This window comes from Musca vetustissima, unplaced genomic scaffold, assembly GCF_032173495.1.
Source record: "Musca vetustissima isolate MV318-11 ecotype Yass unplaced genomic scaffold, APGP_CSIRO_Mvet_v1 utg54640, whole genome shotgun sequence".
Taxonomy (NCBI): Eukaryota; Metazoa; Arthropoda; class Insecta; order Diptera; family Muscidae; genus Musca; species Musca vetustissima.
The window spans coordinates 59198-85527 of record NW_026888994.1 but is presented as its reverse complement, the minus strand read 5'-3'; the positions used below and the strand labels follow the sequence as shown (position 1 = coordinate 85527).

The window sequence follows — 26330 nt, the reverse complement described above, 5'->3', positions numbered from 1 at the left end:
TAGATAGTATTGCACCAAGGCTAGAGAGGAGAAGGAAAACAAAAAATATATATTTAATAGAAATAAATTTACACATTTAAATAAAAACATTTCCATTGCTGGGAGATAGATATTTAAAAATATTGCTGAATACTTTTGTAGGTAAATGATGATGATTTGTGTGTGTGTGTTTTGCTTTACTTAGTAACCTATATTTACATAAATTATTTACATTAAACTTAAATATTTTTTGGAAAAATTCTACAACAACATTTCATTTTTTTTAACATTTAAATAATACGAATTTGATGAGGTAACAACCTAAAGCGAGTGTGTTTTGTTTTTTGTTTTAAAGTCTGGATCTTTGGAACGATGTTGGTGGTGGTGATGGTGTTAAAGTCCTATGACCTTAGATCTAGACCGATATTGCATTTGTGGACATCTCATTGTATTGCTGTGAGGTTTGGTCTTGATGTTGCTGCTGTTCGGTTTTCATTAACATGGAACGATACACCTCGGACAGGAGATTCCACATGGGTGGGGCTGTTGGTGGAATGGAGGTGCTGTTGTTGTTCTCTGTGCTTTCTAAGCTTTGGCTTTGAGCAGCAGCTGCGGCGGCGGCAGCAGCAAACATTTGCGATTGCAATAATCTGAGATGCTGTTCTTCCGCTAAAAGGGGTGAACTTTGAGGTGTGGCAAAAATTTGTGATTTTTTGCTGGGTTGCGAGGCAGACGACAAATCTAGGCAATCGGTTTCTTCATCTTGTTCCATTTTAACTGTTACCGGCGATGTTTTTCCAAAGGACATTTCCGATTCACTGCCGCAGGATCTTTTACGTTTACCCAATAGAGTATCCATGGAAAAGCTGTTGGACTGTTTGGCTTGGGAGGGACTGGCGGAAAGTCTTTCATTTGAGCTATGCATCGTCAGGTCGTTGGTACGTTTGTTTAGACTAAAGTCCAATGGCTCATTGGAATCCTCTGAAGGCATGGCAAATGACTTGGCTTCATCCTCAATGGACACCGAGATCAATTCTTCGTCCTCTTCATCAACCTCACGACAGTAGTCATCAACATCGCTGTGGCTACCCTGACTAGCGCCGGATCCCTGGACATCAAGTACATAGCCCTCATCATCATCATTGTCGGAGTTATTGGAAGCACCACTAGAAGCATAGGAAACTTGTTGTTTCATTTCATGACCAGAACCGTTGAGCATGAGTTGGAAGTTGGGAACACCGGCGGGATTTGGGAAATCACCAAACATGACATGATTAGGATGATGGGGTGGCATCAGACCTGAGAAGGCCGGGCCACAGGGTAACAAAGCAGCTGGTCCCAAGGGGAAAACGGGGAATTGTTGAGCTGTGCGGCCATCATGGGGTGAAATTTTACGTCTGATGTGTGGCGAATGCAATTTGGGATTGGGATTGGCACTGTGGCGATTACGTGAACGGCGCGATGAGAAAACCATATTGCAACCCTCAACGGTGCATTTGTGCATCTCACGCAAATGCACTGCGGAGAAGTGAATCTTCAAAGCACCCTTATCGCAGAAAGTCTTAAAGCAAATGGAGCATTGTACACGTTTTTTGCCAGTGGCAGGATTTATGTACTGGCCACCCATATTAACGGGTGGAGAACCCCAACGTTTGACTTTGCCGCCAGACAATGTGTTGGGTGATGTGGCCGGTGAGGTGGTGGCTGAGGATGAAGACAAGGCGGCGGAGGTAGCGACGGCGTTGGCAGGAGTGTGATGACCCAACAAGTAGGCTGGTGGCATAAAGGCAGTCATTAAATGTTCCATGGTGGGAAAATGTGTGAGTGTGTGTTTGAGGGGGGTTATTTGTTTGCTGTTGTTCTCAAAAATCGACGGAAAATCTAAAAAGAAAAGAAAAAAAGGCGAACGTTAATATAATTTTGTTTTTAATATATAAAATATAATAAAAATACATTTTTAAGCTTTTTTGGAGTTTTTATAACTTTACAAAATAATAATAGGATTTTTTTCTTAAATGATCATAAAACCAACTTCCTTAATAAAATTTGAGATGCAGAACAAAATCCCTGTTGGTAGCTGTTGAAATAGTGTTGAAGATTTATCTGTGGCCACGGATTCTTTAACATCATATAATTAAAATTTACATGCTGACTTGCTGTGCTACATCTAAAGATCTCCCCCCTATAGCCATCCCCTTTGTAAGGTACCATACGAAGAAAAAAATCAATATAAATGTTAATGATCAACTACTACTGATTGTAAACGATAATAAATCATTAATGTCAGGTGGAGACATAAATGTTCAATGCCAGTCATTGGAATTTGTGCCAGATATCATTGTTGTTTTTTATTTTATTTTTTGAAAAAGTAAAAAGGTGACAAAAAACAGTTCTTTTTAAGCCACTGTAAATTTTTTTGTTTGGTTGAATACTATAAAAATGTGGATTTAAAAAAGTGTCTTTAAAAAATCTTTGTATTTGTTTACAACTCCAATTTAATTACCCTTTAGCCATGGTCGAAAGACAAAAAAGGAGTCGCTCCCAAAAAAAACCTGTCATTAAATCAAAATGACACTTTTGATAACAGGAAATCCAATAAAAAGAAAAAACCCAAAGAACAAATCATAAATCGAACACACAAATGATGACAACCAGCACCCTCGATGGAATCCTACTGCTATAAGAGGGAGAACTATAAAAAAAATCTTTTATGTGGTGACTGGACTGTCGACTTTTTTCGATTCAACACGATATTTTTTTAATAACTATAATTATTTGAGCCGTTGTATAAAGTGGGGAGCGGAAAACTTGTTTCCAGTTTCTAGCATCTTGCTCATTGTAGAAAAGCAAATGACAATCAATACATCAAGAAGAAGAAGAAGAAAAATATATAATTACAGTATAGCGTTTTGTGTGGCGTGGATTGGAGCCATAACGTACATCGAGGTGAGGAGATTGTAACAACTTTTGAATGTCATTTTCATTATGAAAAAATGTCCCTTTACAAAGGAGCTATAACTAATAGAAGCCTTAAGCAGAAAATCAAGGACAAATCCAATATTTTTAATTAAATTTTGTAGCCATGATTTTTCGAAAATCATTAAAGAAAATTTTGAATATAGAATAAATGAATTTTAATTTGTATATTTATTTATTTTTCTTAGTTCCCATGATGTTTCACAACACAACCAGGAAACAAAAACCTAAGTTTTTTTAATGAGAAATGTGAGAAAAACATTCAAATCTTTAACACCCGCTTGATGATTTAACACCATGACAAATCGCTGGGTCCCATCATGTGAGCCAGAAGAACACAAACAAACACTAAACTGTAACGAATATTTTTTTATAATAAATAAAATTAATATTTTTTCTTCTGCTTGGAATATTAATATTAAAATCAAGCTTTAAGAAGCAAGGTCAAAAGTCTTGAGAAAAAAAAAAAACTCAACTCTTGAAATAAACAAATGAACAAAAAAAAAAAAAAAAAAAACTCAAACTCGAAAAAGGCAAAGATCTCTTTTGAAAAGAAGTCAACAAAATTTCAAATACTTAACATGTCAATCATTTGTCAAATTTAACAAACAATTTTGTGTTATTGTTTTTTTTTATTTTTTTATAAAAAAATTATTTCCCAAAAATGTCAACAATCTTTGCTGAGTGTTGGGGAGTACCATCAAAGTCAAAAAAAATGTAATTAAGTAACTTAACATTTGATTTGTGGGACGTTGTCACATGAGTTTGGGTTTTGTAGTTCTTCATGTTGTTTTTGTTGTTATTTTATAACTACTGTAAAATCTGGTCCGAACTTAATTTACATGCCCATATGCACAACTGTGGCGTTTTATGACATTTTTTCTTTTCTTGCTAGTTTAAGATTGACCATCTTCAGGTTGATATGATGGATGCTAGATGGCTGTAATGGTTGGCTGTGTTCGTTTAAGCCACAACTGGCTGGATCTTGTTTATGACCATTCAAGCATCCAACCAAGAGCCCCTTGTAGTATGTGAGAGAAAACATGCTGTTCTTTTGTTAATTTTTATCTTTCTAATGGGATCATAAAAGCAAAAACCCTCTAAATGTTTGCGGTATATTTTTGTTGAATGATTTTTAAGACATGATGGAGATTTGGGTTTTTTTTTTAATTTTTAAGTCAAAAAAAAAAGAGTGTGGAAAATTAAGAAGAATTTTCTTTAAAATTTATATTGTAAAAATTTAAAAAAAAATGGACTTCAACATATGAAAGTATGGAAAATATTTTTTGATTGATTAGCCTTAAAAAGAAAATAAGTATAAATATATTTTTTAAATATTTTTTTAACATTAAAAAAGAAAATGTTGCTGTAGTTAAAATTTTTTAGGGAAGCTCAAAATTTGGTATTTTTTTGTTTTGTATTTATTTTTATAAGGCTTGCTAATAAAATATTAATTAGCCCTAAAAATAAAAAATGCTTAAATCAAAAGGGATATTGATTTTTTTAATATTTTAAAAAATGTGTTTTTGTAAATTTTTACAAATAAATTTTATGTGTATAAATATTTGTTATGACACAATTTTAATTTAAAAAAAATATATATTTTAATTTTCAGAGGCCGACGGTATTAACTGTTGGTCAAAAACTCCAATACTTTGTTGCAAAAAAAGCCGACGGTTACAATTTAATTAATCATAAATAATTTTTTAATCAATACTTACTTTTAATAAAAATTAGAATTTTTCTCTATAAAAATTGCATTAAAACGTTGTTGGGTTTGGTAGATGGTTTGCTAAATTTCCAAAAAGAAATCCAAAGTTTGTTCTTTTTTTGTTGCTGGTGATCTGATTTTTTTTTTTTAAATCACAAAATTGTTCACAAAATATTTAAATAAAAACATTTGTTTTTAATTTTATTTAACACCATTTAATTTCATATGACATTTGTTGTGATTTATTTTTTTCGATTATTAATTATATCCGGTTTTGAATTGTTTATTGCATTTCATTTAATATTTGTAGAAAAAAAACAAGTTTATTTTTCACTTGGTTTGCACTTTATTTTTTTTTTTCGAAAATGAAAAAAATACCAAAACAAAAAATTATTGTCCAAATAACACAGAAGACGACGTAATTTTGTTTTATTTTTATTTAATTTTTTTTCTCTCTGTATATGTCCACTTCTTGTGATGTCGTGGGTGACACTGAATGTTGAGACGTCTACACCGATACACCAGAGCTCAATGAAATGATGATGAGAATGGTGGTGGTAGATGTATTATTGTTGTTGTTGTTTTTGTATTTGTGGTGGTAAGCGTATTGGTAGTCCAATATTGTTCTTCTTCTTCTTTTTTTGTATTTCGATTATTCTTCGTTGACACTTTAGTTAAAGGAGATGACACCCATAAAGAGTATTCTCCAAGAATTGATGAGGTAAGAATTTTGTTTAAATCCAATATGAAAGAGCACTCTCGTAAAATATGTTTATTCTCGTTTTTTTGTCTTTTCTTGTTTCGTGTGTTTCTTTGTTCAATATCCGTAGTCCGTATCTTTTTGAATTCACAAGATACGCACAAGACGACAAGTTCAACGCAACTGCCCACAAATGTCTCCAGCGAGTGACAAGCTACTTCGGCTCTAAGCGCATAGTAAGCGACACACAAACACACACAGAGAGCACACACAATGTTTGCTACATAACCAGCCCCGGCCAATGTGCCATTCCCACAGATACTGGTGACTACAGTATCTGTGTGTTGTTTATGTTTGGTCGTGTGTGTGTGTGTATGTGGTGCGTGTATTCATTATATTTGTCTCTTTTGCCTTTGGCACGGTGGTAAAACACCAATACCAATACACTGGCGCACACACACACGACATTTTTTTACCTTAATGGGCCTCTGCCGAACAACCAGCCAGCCAGTTCATGCAACTCTTGTGTTTACCCATCATGATGGGACATGGAAAGAGTTCCCGTTTTGTATGAGTGCGTGAGTGTGTTATGCTCTTCATTGTTGGTTCATCGTTGTGCCTACCCTCCTTCGTTGCTGTTGTTGACATAGTATTGGTAAGGCACATTTTTCCAGTACGAGTGACATTACTCACAGTATGGGTTTTCCCTCCCGGTTAAATTGACAATGACAGAGAACAGCAACACAACAACAACATCTGAATGACAAACATAAATTGTGGGATAAAAGAGTATTGGACTCTTACTCTCTTCGCTAAAATGGAAAATCAGCTCTTAAATTCTTTGATGATAAGAGTGGAGTATTATTTGAAGGAAACCGAGTTAAATGAATGAATTGTAAATGTCGGTAATGCAGTACGAATGAGTGAAATTCGTTGAGTTAACGTAACAAATAGAAATAAGACTTTTAAGGAAATTGAGTATTTATTTTCCGTTTCTCTCCGGTTTAAAAATTAACTCGTTCAATAAAAATTTTCATTGCTCTTATTTGTGCCACAACAAAGGAATATTCTTCTGAATTTCACGGATAGATTTTTAGAGGTTATATGTTTTTTTGGTTTATTATTTAATTCAATTCAATTTTGTTTAAATATCAAATGCACAAATGAACGAGTTTAAGTACAATTAAATAATATTTTCTAAAAATAATTTTTTAATGATTTCATATGTCATCTAAATGGACATTTCGTGTAAATGATTTTTGCCGACGGCATTTTTAAAATTCCAAATAGTTTTTGAATTGTAAAGATTATACAAAAAATATATAAAATAAAATTATTTGTTTATACATATATTTAAAATTATTTATGGAATATGTTGAAATGGATTTAATCAATTGGAAATGAAACAAAAAATGTAATAACAATTTTGTTTAGTAAAACTATATTTAAATAAAAATATACCAATTAAAGCAGCAGATAACTTTGGATCTGGAAAAGATACATATTTTATTTTTTGCCATTTACGAACCAAAAATGGCAGTAAAATTGCAATATGGATAATAAATGTCAAACAAACAGACATGAAAAATTAGAGTACGAAATTGGAGGAAATAGAATTTTTTAGCAAATATCAAAAATAAATACCAATAAATTGAAGTTATAGAATATTAAATTAAAAACCTTGGTGTTGCGATTAAACCTAAAAAAATATATTTGGCACCTTTTAAAGGCGAAAAATCGTTTATGTAAATATTTTTATTTTTTGTTTATTTTATATTTGTTTTTTATTTTTATAATAAAAAAATAATTTAATTAATTGTTTTATTCAATAAAAATTCCAAATACCAAACTAAGGTTAAACTCTACAAATTTAGTGAAATAATGAAGCCAATACTTAAAGAATCCGAATTCTATTAAAGAGACGAACATGATTTGAACACGAAATTAGATGGAGTAGAATTTTTTAGCAAATGTCAGCAATAAATACCAATAAAATGGAGATATAGAAAATTAAATTAAAATATTTTATGTTAGTAAATAAAATGCTGCTCTTCTATAGAAAGAAAAAAGGTTATTCCGTTAAAGCGAAGTTAGTGTCACTCCAGCCCCAATTTTAATTTTTTTAATCAAGATTTTTTTTATTTCTGGCCTAATTTTATGGTTCAGGAGTAGTTTGATGGTTCGACAAAAATATATTATAAAGTACCCTAAATGTTATATATCCTAGGGAACAAAATATGATTCAAATTGCCGAATAATCTTGCAGATACTCGAATTGTAATACAACTAACTATTACTAACACTATATACTAATATGTTCTGATAATTTTTTCGATCACAGAACTCATTCATATTTGGGATTAAACATTATTCTATATTTTTTATTAATTTCTCTTTCGAGATGAGCTACATGATCGGAGTTGCAATGAAAAGGAAAGCCAGAGAGATACACTACATTCCCACCACTTTGCGACGCGTTTCGCCGTTGGTTAAGCGGCTCATCAGGCATATTGGGAAATGTGGCTTACAAATGTCTTTACTTGATAAGTTGTATTTATGTCGACTATTGTTGCGAAATTGCATCTACGAATTAAATTCAACCGTGTCAAGGTTCGGACATTTGGCATCACACCAGAACATTTCTTTTCAGAGCAGATTTTTCTTGTAGTGACGGACTTTTTTTTCATACAGACTACAATATTTTTTCTTCAATGGTATGCAATTGCATATTGTGCAACCTTAGGAAGATAAGGAGGTGGCTTTGAACGCTAAGGCGCCGGACACCAACAGATGCCATGGGAACCAGGGTTCAAATCCCAGCCGGGCTCATTATTCCATATTGACTTTTAAGTCTAATTTAAATGAAAGCGGCATAATGGGCTGATGATGATTTTTCATTTGAAGATTCAAGTCTCAATACACTATTTGGAATTTCTAAAGATAAATTAAAGATTTTATGTACTTAAGATTCGAATAAATGTGTCATATGTTTCATTTCTCTAATAGTAGAAGCTATGAGTAATATTAATCCAAAGGTGAACATTTTGTGTTATCAAGTTTTTAAAAACCCTATTTTTTGAGGTAAAATTTTATATATTTAAATTTAAATTTTTTTATTATGTTATGGATAACAGCATTCCGTTTCGGACAAAAAAAATTGTACGCCGAAATTAATTTACTAGAACGTCGGTACTTGGCATGAAATATAGTTTTTGAAAATATCGCGGATTTAATTGCATATTCTGATAATCATTCTCACTTATATACAGTTATAGATAAGCATTTTTAAACAGAGCTGTATCCGAATTATCCCAAATATATGATGATACTGCATATCCCTTTGTTTTTGATGGACCGTATATATAGGCTGATGTATAAGAAATTGAATGCACATAAAAAGCGCAAGTGCTTAGTGGAAATTATACGAATTTTTAACTCCTTTAATTTAAGGTATTCTTTAGTACTTCTTGAAGATTACACGATTACATGATTACGGAGCATTTTTTAAAATGTATATTATAAAATGCATCTTTATTTTAAGATAATTTCATATATATAACCCAACGATATTTTTTAAAGTCTTGATGTAATCCGAAAACATTTACACCAAAATTGATTATTTCTATTTATATCGGATTTATATCTGGGTCAACATCAGCTTATTCTTAAATAAGATAATAATATTTGTTCTCAATGTCTTGGTTTTGCTGTAATTTACAGTTCGCTACACAGGTCTGTGTGGTAAATTATGTAAATACAGTCAACGCCCGGTATAACGAATGATATATTGTCAGGCCCATTGGTTATAGCGAAAAAATCGTTATATCGCGATGTTTTAAGATGCAATTTTGTTTTAAAACAAAAATGTTCATCCACTTTTCAATGGATTTCTAACAAAACAAATATATCAATTAACATAATAACAGTAATAAAAACGTGTACGTCCCTGATTCGTTATACCGGGCGTCGACTGTATATTTAAATTAATTTTAAGTTAGTATGTACCTTATATTAAAAAAAAAATAATGTAAACTCCTATTTTTTGATTTTTTATCATATTTTGTGTTCATTATAATAGTAATCGGTGTTTTAAGATTCCTTTCTTGTACTCAAATTTGAATCCTCCACAAAATATATGGTGTTGAAATCGATTTATTTTTCTACTTAGATACCGACTTCACAGTCTTGGTTTAAACATAATATTGTGCAATCACTCTTATAAAGTACGTAATAAAATAATAGTGTCATAATAAAAATATACTTTTGTTTTTTACTCTTCCATATAAAAATATCAGAGTATAAATCATAAGTATCAGTTTATTAAATACAAAGTCTACATATAGTTTTAGATTGATTTTAAATCATGTTTTTAAAATTTGAATTGAGTATACCGATTTCTATAATGCCTACAACTGAGTATACCGATTTTTATAATGCCTAAAATAATTATGAAATAATGAAAACTTTTTTTTTGTACATCGAAATCTATATACATTTTTAAATAAAGATTTTTTTATTTTAGTCGACTACTGCCACGCTGACCCTACCACTAGAAACTTGAATATATGAATAAATACATCTTTAAGACACCCAATTATAGAAACAATTACTCTTTTTAATAATTTTTGTAATATAATTAATTTGTCAGTTATTTTTTTAGTAGTTATTTCACTCTATATATTAAATTTTCTTTTACTAAATTTATGCTCCATAGAATAATATCAAGTAAAAGATAAATCTCTCAGTTGTTCAAATTTACAAGCGAACATGTCACCAATATAAACGCTGCAATGTCATTGGTTCATTACTATACAAAAAAATATTCATATTACACACAAACGCCACACCAATTCCCATTTACCATGTTAAGATGACATCAATAATGTACAACAACAGCAACAAAGCAAAAACAACAACGACAAATAATCGTCCCCCATATAAATAACATTTAAGGTTCACATTGACAATATACAGGCGAACACACCCATGTATTATGCTCTTTGGCTCGGCACGAACACAGTAGAGAATGTCACAATGAAATCCGAAAACTATCAACCAACCCAATGACAACAAAAACAACATATGACACACAAGAGTAAAGAGTAACATTGTCAATGGAGTACGAAAGAAAGAGATAGATAGATGTATAGAACGGAGACATAAAAATGAATGACAATTTTGTTGTTGTTGCTGTAATGTATTCCACAACCTACCTACCTACCTTCATGCATTGAGTAAAATACCCACAATGGTTGCTGCTGCAGCAGCAATTTGGTAGCAGCCATACATACGATAACGTAGAACTACTAAAAGAATAAAAAGAACAACAACAACAGCAACTACATAATAATGCAGTTATAAAATAGTACAAAAATATAACACACATAAGAAAACCTATACTACACACATACACCGAATATCCAGGATGTTGTTGAATATAAAGGACATGGGAAACCATAGCACATAATGGTGCAGCAGCAGCGGCAGTGACAGAGGGAAAATAGTTGCAGTTGTTGGGTGGATAAAGACGACAATTTCGAAAATTGCCATTTCATTCGTGTATGCAGAGCTTATGGTACAAAAACCACACACATACGTACATATACTACACCAAAAATACAAGCCAGTCCAATGGACAGACCTGAAGCCAGACATACTACTTGACTAGCGAACGAGGGAGGTTTGGGTGTTGCGCTGGCCAAAACTTAATACCTTAACTCTGTCACACGCAAAGCCATGGTCCTCAGTTGGGGACAAACGAACGACACTTGCTGGCAAAGCTTTTGCAATGTAAACATACAAACCGAATTGTGGGAATACTCAACGACCGACTCTCGTCGTTTCAGAGACACAATAAAGTTAACTCTCCGAGAGAACCATATGCACAGCAATGAATAAAGAAGAAGAAATCTCAATTTATTCTCTAACAAGGGAGCTGCGCAATTTTCAAGAGTGGCTCTCCAAAGAGTGTGAGAGTAAAATGGATTTCCCCAATATACGAAACCAAACACACACCCACACATACACTTACAAACTTTGCATCCATAGCAGCAGCATTCATACGGACGACATAAATGAATCGGTCACCAAACGAACAAAAAAAAAAAATCGTCTCTGAACATCGCAGTCGCTGTAATCGTCTGTCGCATGTCAACCTTATATGGTTATATGGTCCAGTGAGCTGCTCCTCTCCTCTATGTAAACCATAAAAATACACCATTTACCATACTCCAGCATAATAGTCATACTAATGTGTGTATGTCGGTATGTTTGTATACTTCACACAGCCCAGGCATTTTGGATGACAATGTGTGACAGAGTAAGAAAATATCAATGGCATTATGGGTGTGTATAAACTGGTGAGCATTAGAAAAGGAAGGTTGAATAGGGAAAGCATATACAAGTAGATGTGCTATGGACTTTGTAACGACAATTTTACAGTCGTACAAGCATAAATAAGAATGTATGTATATACATAGGGAGCCAACGAATCTAACCAAAACTATAATTTGGTGTCGTCCCCTTTTTGTGTGAAAATATGTAAAGGATTTTATCTGAGAGGAAGTAGCCGACAAATTCAGTAGGATGTAGAATATTGTGGGAATATTTGGAAAAGAGTTAAGAGGGGATGAACATTATGTATGTAGTTGTATTTGTAATACTCTTGTGTATGTTTCTATGTAGATTTGCTGAATTCTGTAACATTTAAGGTTTAGGAGGAGAATTCTTAAATATTTCTGTTTTATGGCATGGATAGTTTAAAGACAAAAATACAAGTAATTGAAATTTTTCGAAATTCTCTGAATATATGACAAAAATTGGCATATCGGGAACATGTATAATTATTTAAATTGTTGGTTTCTCGACCTTTCTATATCTGGATTGCAGACAAGCAAAAACCAATGAAACATATCCATCAAAATAATATAAAACAAAAATCGAAACACGATTCTCTATTATTATTTTATTTCTGTATATTTCCTACTTCACATAGTTTTGATGACCTCTACTGTTATTTACAGGTCAATTGGTAGCCGATTAAGGTGTAGCATAGTTTTAACTTTCTTCACGATTTCATTGGCTCAAATCTCCAAAAACAATATCATTTATTTCCATCAAAAGTGTTGATTTTAAAACGCATTCACTGTCATGATTTTGATTTAATAAAAGAACTCTATGAAATATCCATACAATATTAATGATATATGTATATCTCTGTGTAAAAATACCATTCCTTTCGAATAATAAAAAAAATAGTTCAAAATAAAATATAACAAAACTTGAAAAAAAGACAACAAATCTAAACCAAAAACAAAGAAAATATCAATACTATTGACATCATAGACAAAATTAAAGAGACACTATGTAGAGGGTTTCGAGACTGTTTATCCCCCAGAATAACAAAAGGAATGTTGAAACATGATTAATTGTTTTCGTATAGAGGTGAGCATTTTGAACTGAACTATAAGAAATCGATCGAAAGACACTTCAGACATCACACAATTTAAATGATATCTTTAAATGATTAATGATAACGCTATTCCTGCACTATTTACTATGATTCGTAAATAACTACCAGAAATGAAATTATGCCGTAATGGGAATGACATCGTATATATATATTCGATGGATAATTTGCCATATATAACGCTTTAATGTGAAACCAATCATGAGGAGTTTTTTTCTTTCTTTTTAAAATGACAACAGAAGCAACAGTTCAAATTTTTTTTTTAATTATTCGAAAAATATATCGGGATTTAGAAAAAAATTCAACAGGCAACCATAAGAATTTTTCGAATTGATTACATTGTGCAACACTAAAATATCGAACCAATCGGGACCTTCTGGATCTGAAAGTTTATGATGGTAGATTGGTGGTGGTCCTGATTGGTTCCAGATTTTTAACTTGAGAAATGTGTCACAGTGTAATTAATTGTGGTTTCAAGTACTATATGACACTGATTCGTAGATTTGAATAATATGATTTTGAAGGATTGAGAATAGCACTTGAAGGGCTATCAACGACGAAATCGTGGATTTTTTTAAGAGTTTTATGACTGGATTTTGATAATTTTAAGGAGAAGAATATTTGAATACGAGATTATTAATCAAGACTTTTTTGAACAAAGTTGTGGACACTTTCCAAAATATTTTTAGGTTGGGAAAAATATTAATGGACTCATTTGGAAATTGAGATTTTGTTATAAATATTTTTAGAGACAATTGCTGTCAGAACCTCTCTTTCCAAATAAGTTTGAATACAAAGACAATAAATAATTATTTTTCTACGAATTTATTATAAAATTTAAAACTCAAATAGAATATTAAAAGATTTTTTAGATTTATTTAAATTTTTAAAAATCGAAACATAAAAAGATATTTTGTGGGATAATGGAGTTTTTTATACCCTTCACCACCCTGTGGTACAGGGTATTATGTCTTCGTGCATATGTTTGTAACAGGCAAAAGGAATCCAGTTTGACACATGGTTCCTTTTGAGAATATGCATAGAATCACTTTTTAAGTCGATTTATGCATGTCCGTCTGTCCGTCCATCAGGGACGTACGCAGGGGGGAGCACGGGGGCCTGCCCCCCTCCCCCCGAAATGAATTTTTTCCACTGTAAATTTATGTTTACAACCGCGAATTTTTCATTTTGTACTACCGGCCCGGTCGAATTCCACGAAATTTGGCATAGCATTCTAAATTAAGCCTAGAACAATGTGTGTTAAATTTCGTGAAAATCGGTTCAGATTTAGATATAGCTCCCATATATATTTTCGACCGATTATATGTAAAAGGTGCACCAAAGTCCTTATATATCCTTCGATTTGCACGAAATTCGGATTTATAAGTAAATGAAGAACTCAAAATGTGACAAGTTTCGATGAAATCGGTTTAGATTTCGATTTTTTGCTTTAAATTTATTTACAAAATTTTGTCCCATTGTAAGAAGCAACTCAATATCTGACCAAAATTTAGTATACGTTGCAGAATGACATGTTTAATTTCATGTTAATGGCCATTAAAAAATTCGACGTCTTTTAGGATCCCATCTGTTGAATATACCCAAAGTGGTGAAGAGTATCATATAGTCGCCCCCGTCCGAGTTTACTACTTTCCTTACTGTTTTTTACTATTTTAAGGTGGACATGGTGATTTTTTTCAAAATGATTTTAAATACGGATTTTAAGTAGATTCATGAAAATTTTTAAAATAATTAGAATGTATGTATATACATACTCTGCCATGGCCAATGAGGGTATATACACTTTGATACAGTGAAAATGTACCTCATCGAAATATTGGTTTCAGAAAATCGATTTACACATGTCCGTCCCTTCGTACGTTATCCGTATGTCTGGCTGGTGCGCACGATAACTTTCGAAGGGAATTCGCAAAGATTGGATGAAATCGAATTTCTTCCAATCTTTGCAAATCTTTATATTATTTCCAAACTTAGTTTAAGTTCGAAGATGGGGAATATCGGTACACTCCTTCTGGTACCTCCCCCACTATATGATCAAATAAAAATTAATTTTATAAGAACATGCAAACGGACTATCCGATTTTAACGACCTTTACAACCTTTATCTTTACCAAGCCTAGATCAAGTAGGAAGATGGGACCCATTGGTCCACTCCTTCTGGTACCACCCCCACAAATCGTCAAAATCTACAATATTTATAAATCCAATATCAGGTGAATGGAATGTTCGATATGAACCATGCTTTACACAATATATTATCTTAACCAAGCCTAGATCAAGTCCGAGGGTGGGACCCGTCTGCGCTCTCCTCTGGTACATCCTACAGAAAGGGTCAATATTTTATATTTGATCAACATAAAATCCGAAACATCTATATATAAACTTATAACTTATATAAAACGAATAATAAAACCTGTGTATAATTCCGAAGACCTCCTCCGAAGACCTACTTGTTTTTAGAAAATTTAGCGCTGTCGTCTACTTGTATACCCGCCATCACAAAGGTAAAGTGTATATTTGAATCCTACTATCATTATTGGTACACGTTTGATTTTGATTTTATTTTTTTTCAAATTGGCTATAATTATATAATTCGGAATCTTATAGAATGACAAATCTTCCTACTATAAATGATCATTAGCGGCAGATCTTTGTGTATATCTCCTTTTAGGTAGTTTGCTGGATATAGGCACATTTCCAATTTCCACTTTTACGAAGATGTTGTAATTTGGTATTCCGGTTTCATATTTGGCATATTGAAGGTCCTAGTCTAATTTTTCAAGGTAGGTATATGTAGCCTGTTATTCCATTTTTCTTTCTAGAAGTTTATCATCCATATAAATGTCCCTATCGATTTATAGTATTTTTAACGCCCTCTTCGTGGTATAAGGGGTAAAAAGTGAGGCCGAACATAATGGCGTTTTAAAAAGTTTAACACAATTTTTGAGTTTTTTTAATACCTGATTTTTATTATTTTCTCGACGACTAAATAATTTCATTTGTATATTTGTGTTTTGTACAACAACTCATTAGCCATCTAGTAAATGCAGACAGTAGCAACACATCTTATGATGCTTATTTTTTTATTGATTAGAATAATTATGTCGATGATGTTAAGATGATGACGATGCTGCGACTTGTTATGACCTTTGAGTGATTTAATTAATCTTTAGATTTCTGCTGCCATTCAGGGTACTGAGTATTTTTCCTCTTATTGTTTTTTTTGTGGCATCCACAGTTAATACGTCTGCATGCTGCATGTCTATCTACAGCACGACTTTTAGTTTTCAAATGTTCAGAAAATGATGCAGACAACTTGAAAACTGTTCAAGTCTACGATGTGAATGAGTGAGTACTGAGTGCAGATTTTTTTTGTTATTGTTTTAAACATTTCAATTGGAAAAATAAAACCATTCGACTTACTGCTTATGGCAGTTGGGTATTTAGTCTGTATTTAAGAGGTTTGAGGGGAATGAACAATTTAAAGAAATTTATGGAAATTTTAAGAGTTTTTGAGTGAATAAATATTTTATATTTTTAAGGAATATAATATGGATTTTTAGATATACCAAATTACATCTAGTTTAACTAGAAGTCCAACACAACCAAGCCATAATAGCATTTTTGTTAAAAACTGTGTGTAATAAAAATATTTATGCCCCGAGAACCGGAAGGCGATTTTTTACATATTTTAAAGGATTATTCGATGATGTGTTATAAAGGAACAACAAGTTTGTAACCTCAAGAATGTATGTTCATCCAAAGATGACTGAAGGTTGACAAAGGACAAAATTACATGACGAAATTTTATATAGGAAATAGTATCTGACCAAATTTTAAGTAGCGGTTTAATATGTAAACAAATATAAAATGCGGCAAAATTTCTGTCGCATTTTCCACCCGAAGGGGCTATATGTTTCATAGAAAATTTTCAATTTTGAACAGTGTCCTGGCATGCAGACCATAAATTCGTCTCTCATTTTACAATAAAAAATATTGTAATATGTCATTTTGGGTTGTCAGAATGATATACACCTCTTCGCAGATGACTTCACTTTTTTGTTCGATGTTTGGATATTTTAGCTATGTTGAAGGTCCTTGAAACATTTGATAATGGAAGTAAATGTACCGCAACGTATTAAGTAATTTAAAGACAGACTGTAATTTGGTGTTAAGGTTTTTATAAATGAGTCCTCGTGGAAAATGATGGATCTACGATGATACAAAGTATTTCCAATGTAATATAAGACCAATTTTTCAACACATCTTATGATGCTTATTTTTTTATTGATTAGAATTATTATGTCGATGATGTTAAGATGATGACGATGCTGCGACTTGTTATGACCTTTGAGTGATTTAATTAATCTTTAGATTTCTGCTGCCATTCAGGGTACTGAGTATTTTTCCTCTTATTGTTTTTTTTTTGTGGCATCCACAGTTAATACGTCTGCATGCTGCATGTCTATCTACAGCACGACTTTTAGTTTTCAAATGTTCAGAAAATGATGCAGACAACTTGAAAACTGTTCAAGTCTACGATGTGAATGAGTGAGTACTGAGTGCAGATTTTTTTTGTTATTGTTTTAAACATTTCAATTGGAAAAATAAAACCATTCGACTTACTGCTTATGGCAGTTGGGTATTTAGTCTGTATTTAAGAGGTTTGAGGGGAATGAACAATTTAAAGAAATTTATGGAAATTTTAAGAGTTTTTGAGTGAATAAATATTTTATATTTTTAAGGAATATAATATGGATTTTTAGATATACCAAATTACATCTAGTTTAACTAGAAGTCCAACACAACCAAGCCATAATAGCATTTTTGTTAAAAACTGTGTGTAATAAAAATATTTATGCCCCGAGAACCGGAAGGCGATTTTTTACATATTTTAAAGGATTATTCGATGATGTGTTATAAAGGAACAACAAGTTTGTAACCTCAAGAATGTATGTTCATCCAAAGATGACTGAAGGTTGACAAAGGACAAAATTACATGACGAAATTTTATATAGGAAATAGTATCTGACCAAATTTTAAGTAGCGGTTTAATATGTAAACAAATATAAAATGCGGCAAAATTTCTGTCGCATTTTCCACCCGAAGGGGCTATATGTTTCATAGAAAATTTTCAATTTTGAACAGTGTCCTGGCATGCAGACCATAAATTCGTCTCTCATTTTACAATAAAAAATATTGTAATATGTCATTTTGGGTTGTCAGAATGATATACACCTCTTCGCAGATGACTTCACTTTTTTGTTCGATGTTTGGATATTTTAGCTATGTTGAAGGTCCTTGAAACATTTGATAATGGAAGTAAATGTACCGCAACGTATTAAGTAATTTAAAGACAGACTGTAATTTGGTGTTAAGGTTTTTATAAATGAGTCCTCGTGGAAAATGATGGATCTACGATGATACAAAGTATTTCCAATGTAATATAAGACCAATTTTTCATCATTAATGAACTTTTTTTCCTCTTCGCCACCCTAACTTGCTGGGTGGTATTCAAGTATATTGAATAAGTGGAGTGTATTTTAAATTTGTCACTCCGCTTGCAACATCCGAATTATTCTACAGATACTCCACATTGTATATATTCTTGATCAGAATAAAATTCGATTTATCCCGTGTCCGATGAATCCGTAGTATAGATCGCAGTAACATTCCTGGGATGTTGGATATTCAAAATGGGATATAACGGTCCACGAGCAGAGATGGCCTGTAAGAAACAGTGACGTAAATGACATACATTTCCGACGTATAATACATACGTCAGAAACGTCGGAAACCTACCCAAATCCATTAGGTTTTTGACAAAATAAATTTAGAAATTTTTATCAGTTCTAGTAAGATATAGTCAGATATATGTAAAAATACTATATATTCTTGAAAATAGCTGTATATGCTGATAATATTGAAATAAATGACGTTTACTACATTTATTACATTTTATACAGGTATATGACGTTTTCGACGTTTACAACTTTTTGACAGTCGAAAACCCAAAAATTCGTCACACGGGCCATCCCTGTCCACGAGTTCTAGGTGAGTTGAAAACTACTTATCGGACCATTTTTGCTATTGTTACATATGAAACATCGTCTCAATTTTTGTAAATCGGAAGGTGTAAGGAGTATTTTAAAACCAAAGTGACGTTATTTGGATATTCCTAATTCTTAGTGGATGAAAAACTTGTTCGCGGCATCTTGCCAGAATAAGTCCATGGTCTTAGGCACATTTTCCAACGGATGTGCCTGTAATTGTTTATTACGGGTACTTGACGGTTAAAAAAAAAACTTCGCAGAAACTTATCAATATAAGTTCGTTTTCATACATTCCACCATAATGTTCTTGCTCAGATTAAAATTCGATGTCGGTTTACGCATGTCCGTCTGTTGAAATCACGATAGAGAGAGATCGTAAAATAATATTTATACCCTTCACCACACTGTGGTACAGGGTATTATGTTAAATTGTAAAAAAGTACAGGTCACAGGATGAAATTTGGCACAAATCATTAATTTGGCCCAAGGACGAATCTTATTTAAATTGGGAAAATCGGTTCAGATTTAGATATAGCTCCCATACATATTTTCGTTCGATTTTATACAAATGGTGCACCAAACTCCTAATGTTTGTCCGATTAACACGAAATTTCGGACTACGTATCATATTGAGACTTGAATGGCGTTATTAGGTTTTGTTGAAATTGGTGCAGATCAAGCCATACCTTTCATGTGTATTTCGAACGGGTGTCTGATTGAAATTACATTTTTAACAATGCGGAGTACCGGATAGCGTGTATTGCTATAAATCGTTTTCCATAAATTTGTCCCATGGTACGCAGACGACTCTAAATCTGCCCGAATTAAATTAAAATTTATCATAGGTTGCAGAAAAACATGAGTATGTTCCCTTCCCTTCAAGGGAACATAAACATACAATTGTAAGGATACATATGTACAATATACCCAAAGTGGTGGAGGATATCATATAGTCGGCCCAGTCCAACTTTACTACATTCCTTACTGGTTTTTCTTATACAATTGTCCTAGAGATTATTTTCAAAGACAAATTTGCGAATTATTTTCATTCCTTCATATGGCCTTACAGCTAAGGTGTTTTAACTACAATTCATTAACTATTATTGACAATTCACAATATTTCTGATATTTTATATGTCTAAATTTAACAAAAATATTAGTGGATAATTTGTATACCCTTCACCACACTGTGGTACAGGGTATTATGTCTTTGTGCATATGTTTGTAACAGGCAAAAGGAAACGAGATAGACACATGGTTCCTTTTGAGAATATGCATAGAATCACTCTCTGAATCGATTTATGCATGTCCGTCCGTCCGTCTGTAGATGTTAAATTGGAAACAAAGTACAGGTCGCATTTATGATCCGATTTGGATGAAATTTGACACATGTCACTTATTTGGCCCAAGGACGAACCCTATTGAAATTGGGGAAAATCGGTTCAGATTTAGATATAGCTCCCATATATATTTTCGTCCGATTTAAGGTAAATGAGGCACCAAAGGCCCTCTATATCCTTCGATTTGCACGAAATTTTGCACAGAGTACTGAATTAGGTCAAGAATGACGTGTGCCAAGTTTCGAGAAAATCGGGTCAGATTTATATATAGCTCCAATATATATTTTCGTCCGATTTTAGGTAAATGGGTCTCCAAAGTCCCTATATATCTTTCGGTTTGTGCGAAATTTGGCATAGCGAACTGAATTTGTTTTAAATCGATTTACATAATTTTGTCCCATTGTAACAAACGAATGACATGTTTATGGATTGATCTAAGTCGGTTCACATTTAGATAAAGGTCACATATTTCAGTTCATCCAATTTCATGTTAATGGCCCTTCTGTTACAATGCAACTTTTTAATATACCCATAGTGGTGAAGGGTATCATATAGTCGGCCCCGTCCGACTTTACTACTTTCCTTACTGGTTATTACACGTGTTGTGAAGGCTTAGCAATATCAAGTACCCCTATATTAAGTACATACATAAATTTGCAATATTTTTGAATGAAGATTATCTACCTTTGATGATTACAACACACCGTATAATAACAATATAAAATACTTAAAAGCGGGGATTTAAATTAAAATCCGACAATTTTGAATCGGTAATATTTTAATATTGCATTTAGACCAAATACAATTTCAATTCAAAGTCCATATATACAATATTTGTTATAAATGCTCTATTTTCTGTCTCCCTCACATCCAATCTTTATTGGCGTAGCTATTCCCATAGTAATAACATATTATCTTTACTAAATAAATGTCCTATTATTCCTGGAATTATTTTTAATAACTTATATTAAATGTAGAAAAAATACAAAACAGAAAATATTGTTCAACCCTTTCGGCATTTATCGCACAATACGAATTTATGACAAATTCTTTGAATGAAATATAATACAACATGAAATTGTCGTTTTTTGAATTGGCGACAGGTAAAACCAAAATCCGAAAAACCCATAATGTGACAAAAACCAGAGAACAAAGGACAGACAGACAGACATTAAATATTATCGATGCACAATAATGGATATATAAAACTCATTTAAAAATAGAGCAATGAAAACAAAAGAATAAAACGCGAAATAGGCATTGTGCTAACCCTTTCATTTTGCTACCGTGCAACATATACAGCGTCTCTGCGTCTGTGTAGGCAAAAGGATAACAAGGATGATGATGATGGCGATGTGCGTGGTACGTATAGTTCATTAATGATAGGTTGTAAAACAATCATAAAATATGTATGAACGTGTGTAGACACATTTGATTTTTTTTCGGGAATTTATCTGGAGCAAAGCTAAATTTGAATACAGGTAAATGAAAAATTAGAGCAGAAGGACAAAGAAGAAAAAATAAAAACTAGAGCACAAGGAAATTTCCCTAATCATAAAATGATAAATAAACACAAAAATAACAACAACAATACACACACGAATTTGTTATCATCATCATAAACTGACAATAAAAAGGGTTATTTACAGGGCTTAGAAAAATAATTAGAGCAAATCGCGAAAAAAGAAAAGAAATTGGTAGCGACAAATTTCTTAGATTTTCCCAAAACAAACAAACTTTAATGATATCTCAAAATTTATGATTTAATTTTGTTTGTGCTGTGTATGGGAGGTCATCATGGACATCATCACCATTGTCTATATGGTGTAAAATGTATAATAACGATGATGATCATGATGAAAATGATCTATGTATGTACTACAAGCATATCCATAGGTTTGCAGGTAGTGTTAACAACAATTTTACAAGGTTCGCCCTCTTAAGCAGCTGACATAAACGGACTAAGGATGGATTAACAGACCACACAATGTCTAATAAATCCCAAAACAGACATGGGCACACAATAGGCTTGAAGCCTAATCATTATTACATACATACATTCATACAAAAAAACAACAGATTGTGCAAACATTTGTAAGAAAACAGAGAAAAAGGAAAGAAAAATATGCATGCCATCCATGAAAACAAATACCATGCGGCATTTTGGAAAATCATTCTTATTATTAGCTGAAGATTTGATTACCTTATGGTGATATGTAATCTTAGTAGCATCTAGTTGTATGGTTTAGTGATATATAAGTAAAGCGAAACTGAAATGTTGGCAAAGGAAAAAATTATTATTATTATTAATTTTTAAATCGTAAACCAGTAAGGAAAGTAGTATAGTCGGACTGGGCCGACTATATGATACCCTTCACCACTTTGGGGATATTCTACATATGTATCCTAACAGACGTCGCCTTTTCTAAGGAATATTGACATGAAATTGAACGAACTAAAATATGCGATCTTTATCTATAAGTAAACTGACTAACATAAATTCCAACACATGCCATTCTGCAACCTATTCTAAATTTTGTAAATAGATTTAAATCACACGCATTGTTTAAAATGTATCAATCAGGCACCCATTGATTATTTGGTGTACAGTCAACATGAATAGATCGAAATTATATATGGAAGCCAATCTGATTGACACACGAAAGGCTATAGTAACAGTACATTGTACAAAATTGTGTGTCGATCGGCCAATCTTTGGGTATTTAGTGCACAATTTAAATTAAATCGGTCGAAAATATATATTGAGGCTATATCTAAATCTGAACCAATTTTCACGAAACTTAGCACGCATCATTCTGGACCTAATTCAGTAACCTATGCCAAATTTCATGTATATATCACCATTTACCTTAAATCGGACGAAACTATATATGGGAGCTATATCTAAATATGACCCGATTTTCTCGAAACTCAGTTTAGTACTCTATGTCAAATTTCTTGCAAATCGAAAGATATATAGGGACTTTGGTGCACAATTTACCTTAAATCGGACGAAACTATATATGGGAGCTATATCTAAATCTGACCCGATTTTCTCGAAACTTGGCACACATCATTCTGGACCCAATTCAGTACTCTATGCCAAATTTCGTGCAAATCGAAAGATATATAGGGACTTTGGTACACCACTTGCCTTAAATCGGACGAAACTATATATGGGAGCTATATCTAAATCTGAACCGATGAACTTTGCACACATCATTCTGGACCTAATTCAGTACTCTATGCCAAATTTCGTGCAAATCGAAATATATAGGGACTTTGGTACATCATTTACCTTAAATCGGACGAAAATATATATGGGAGCTATATTTAAATTTGAACCGTTTTTTCCCATTTTCAATAGGGTTCGTCCTTGAGCCAATTAAGTGACCAATGCCAAATTTTATCGAAATCGGATTATAAATGCGACCTGTACTTTGTTAACAAAAATACATGGACGGACGGACAGACGGTCATGCATAAATCGACTCAGAAAGTGATTCTATGCATATTCTCAAAAGGAACTATGGGTCTATCTCGATTATTTTTGCCTGTTACAAACATATGCACAATGACATAATGCCCTGTACCACAGTGTGGTGAAGGGTATAAAAATAAATCATTATGAAACGGGTCTTTCTATTGCATTCGATTAAGATTTGTCGACCCAGGGGGATTGCTATATTCTGTTAAAAAATAAGTATTATATTGTGGACAGGAAAATTACAAGTCGGAAGATTCGGATAGGACCTACAGAAAATGGAAATCGTTCGTTTTCGAAGAATTAAGATCCAATCTCAGATTCGGATCAAAGAGCTCACTTGAGAATTCTCAGTCCCCAAATACGACACTTTTATTTATTAATATACGGCTATATATTTGGACGATTTTGTGAACCATAACCTTATCCTAAAGTACGATTTGTTCGCCAATGTCATACTTTCAATTGAAAATAAAAAAATGGCTTTGACATATGTTAAATTCCAGTACCGATAACCCCTTATGTCCTTAAATATCCTAGAATCCATAAATGCGACGAAATAAGGGGCGGTGTCAGTACATGAGTACTATTCCGTTATCATGTACATATGTACATCCGTATAGTTATAATCAATGTCAGGGTAAACAGTTCTGAACAGTATGGACAGTATGACTAACCTGAGAAAAAATATATTCCATAGAAGAACATTTTTCCGTGACCATACAAAGATATTCTGTGCATAGATTTAAATAGAATATGAACAAAATTTAACGTCGCTACACCTTTTTGCCCTCTTCTCTATTTGCAAAGTGCATAACTTGACCAAAAATTTGAATTTTTAGATTTTTCTTTTGATATGGGTTGTCCATAATGAGGTCCTGACATATGTAATCAAAACAAGTAAAAACGATGATAAACTCGGCGCGACCGAACTTTTTATACCCTCCACAAAGAGGATGACAATCATAATATCTAAAATTAATGGTGAAAAAAAGATAATTGAAATTCTCAAAATATTTTTCAGTGGAACTACCGTCATATGGGGCTATAATAAAACGGAGATCAATATTGACATTTTTTGACAATACCAAATTAGAGCCAAATGTCAAAAGGGTAAAAAATCACCATATTGGGAATGTCATAAAAAACGTAAACATTTATAGTTCGGAAATATACCAAATACCGAATACTGGGAGGTACCATTACCAAACTACACCGAATTTTTGGGAAACGTATCCAAAATCTCCGAAATATCGAGTATTGAGAAGCACTGAAACATGGCTCAATATTAATAATTATTGGTACGGATATGTGTTATTCAATGAGTAGTCAAACTATCAAATTACATACAATTCGGTTGGAAAACGTGCCCTTTATATGGCTACTCCAAAAACGTGGACCCTTATATACCATTTGCAAAACCACACATCCTAGGAATACTAGCAATGTCTGTGCAAAATTTCAAAGCTCTATCATAAATATTGCGATTTGTATTGTGCTTTTCACATACGGAAATCGACACAGAATTTTATTCTGATCAACAATATATTGTGGGGTCTCCGGTGAATATTTCGAGGTGTTGAAAACGGAATGACAAAGTATAATATACACTTTACCTTATAACAATTAGAAGGGTGCTAAATTAGGCTTACTTAGCTGGCTTCAGACAGAACATTTGGTCCATGAGCCAAGCTGAAAAAAGATTTCGAGGCGAGTCCGTCTTGTTGGCAGCACTCCCAATTTGAAAGACCATGTTTCGAGACGTTATCTTCCACTTTCCATCGAATTCCCTTTTGCGTGAACCATCAGTTACTTCGCTTTTATATGCCTTTTGAGCTGGGGCTCGATGGCTATGTCGATGTCCGAGAATAGATGGTACAACTCATGGTTGTACGATATTCACCGTCGACACAGATCGGTCCGTAGATTTTCGGAGAATTTTTCTCTCAAACACTCCAAGAGCTGCCTCATTTCTGCGCAAGTACCCATGCTTCAGATCCATATAACAGCACGGGTAGTATCTGCGGCTTGTAGAGTGTGAGTTTAGGCTGGCGAGAGGTGGCCTTGTTTTTAAATTGCTTACTCAGACCATAATACCATCTGTTGGCCAACACTATTAGCTGTTATTATTAGTTATGTTTACTGTACCGAGGTATATAAAATCGTTATACCTTGAAGCTGTAGTTTTCAAGTTCCACAGTTGGTCCGAGTCTACACTTAATCAGATTTCTTCACGCTGTCTGGTGTGCAGAGCGTAATTTCTGTTCACATGTGCATCACATATGATCTTTTTCATCAGGATATTAAAGAGGTCACACCACAAACTGTCACCTTGCCTGAATACTCATTCGGTATTGAAGGACTCCGAGAGGTCCTGTCCGATTTAACTGTTGACCTTGTGCCAGCCGAATGCAGACCTGGCTTTAAAAATATCTGAGAGGATTGTGCTGCCGAATGCGAATAGGACATATATATCATATATCACATATTAATTATCGGATTTAAAGACAATATTCCACTAAACGTGCTACGTCTGTCAACAGGATGAATGCTTATTAAAATTGCCTTATCGGTATATATGATAGAAAAATAATATTA

At 32.9% G+C, this 26330-nt stretch overlaps 1 protein-coding gene across 1 annotated transcript; it reads right to left on the bottom strand.

The window, feature by feature from the left end:
- Positions 1 to 394: 394 nt before the first annotated feature.
- Positions 395 to 1812, bottom strand: LOC133336765 (protein disconnected). Its single transcript, XM_061545048.1, has one exon. It carries the CDS (start codon positions 1784 to 1786, stop codon positions 395 to 397), a length of 1392 nt encoding a protein of 463 aa, XP_061401032.1. The 5' UTR covers positions 1787 to 1812.
- Between the last annotated feature and the right edge of the window lie 24518 nt (positions 1813 to 26330).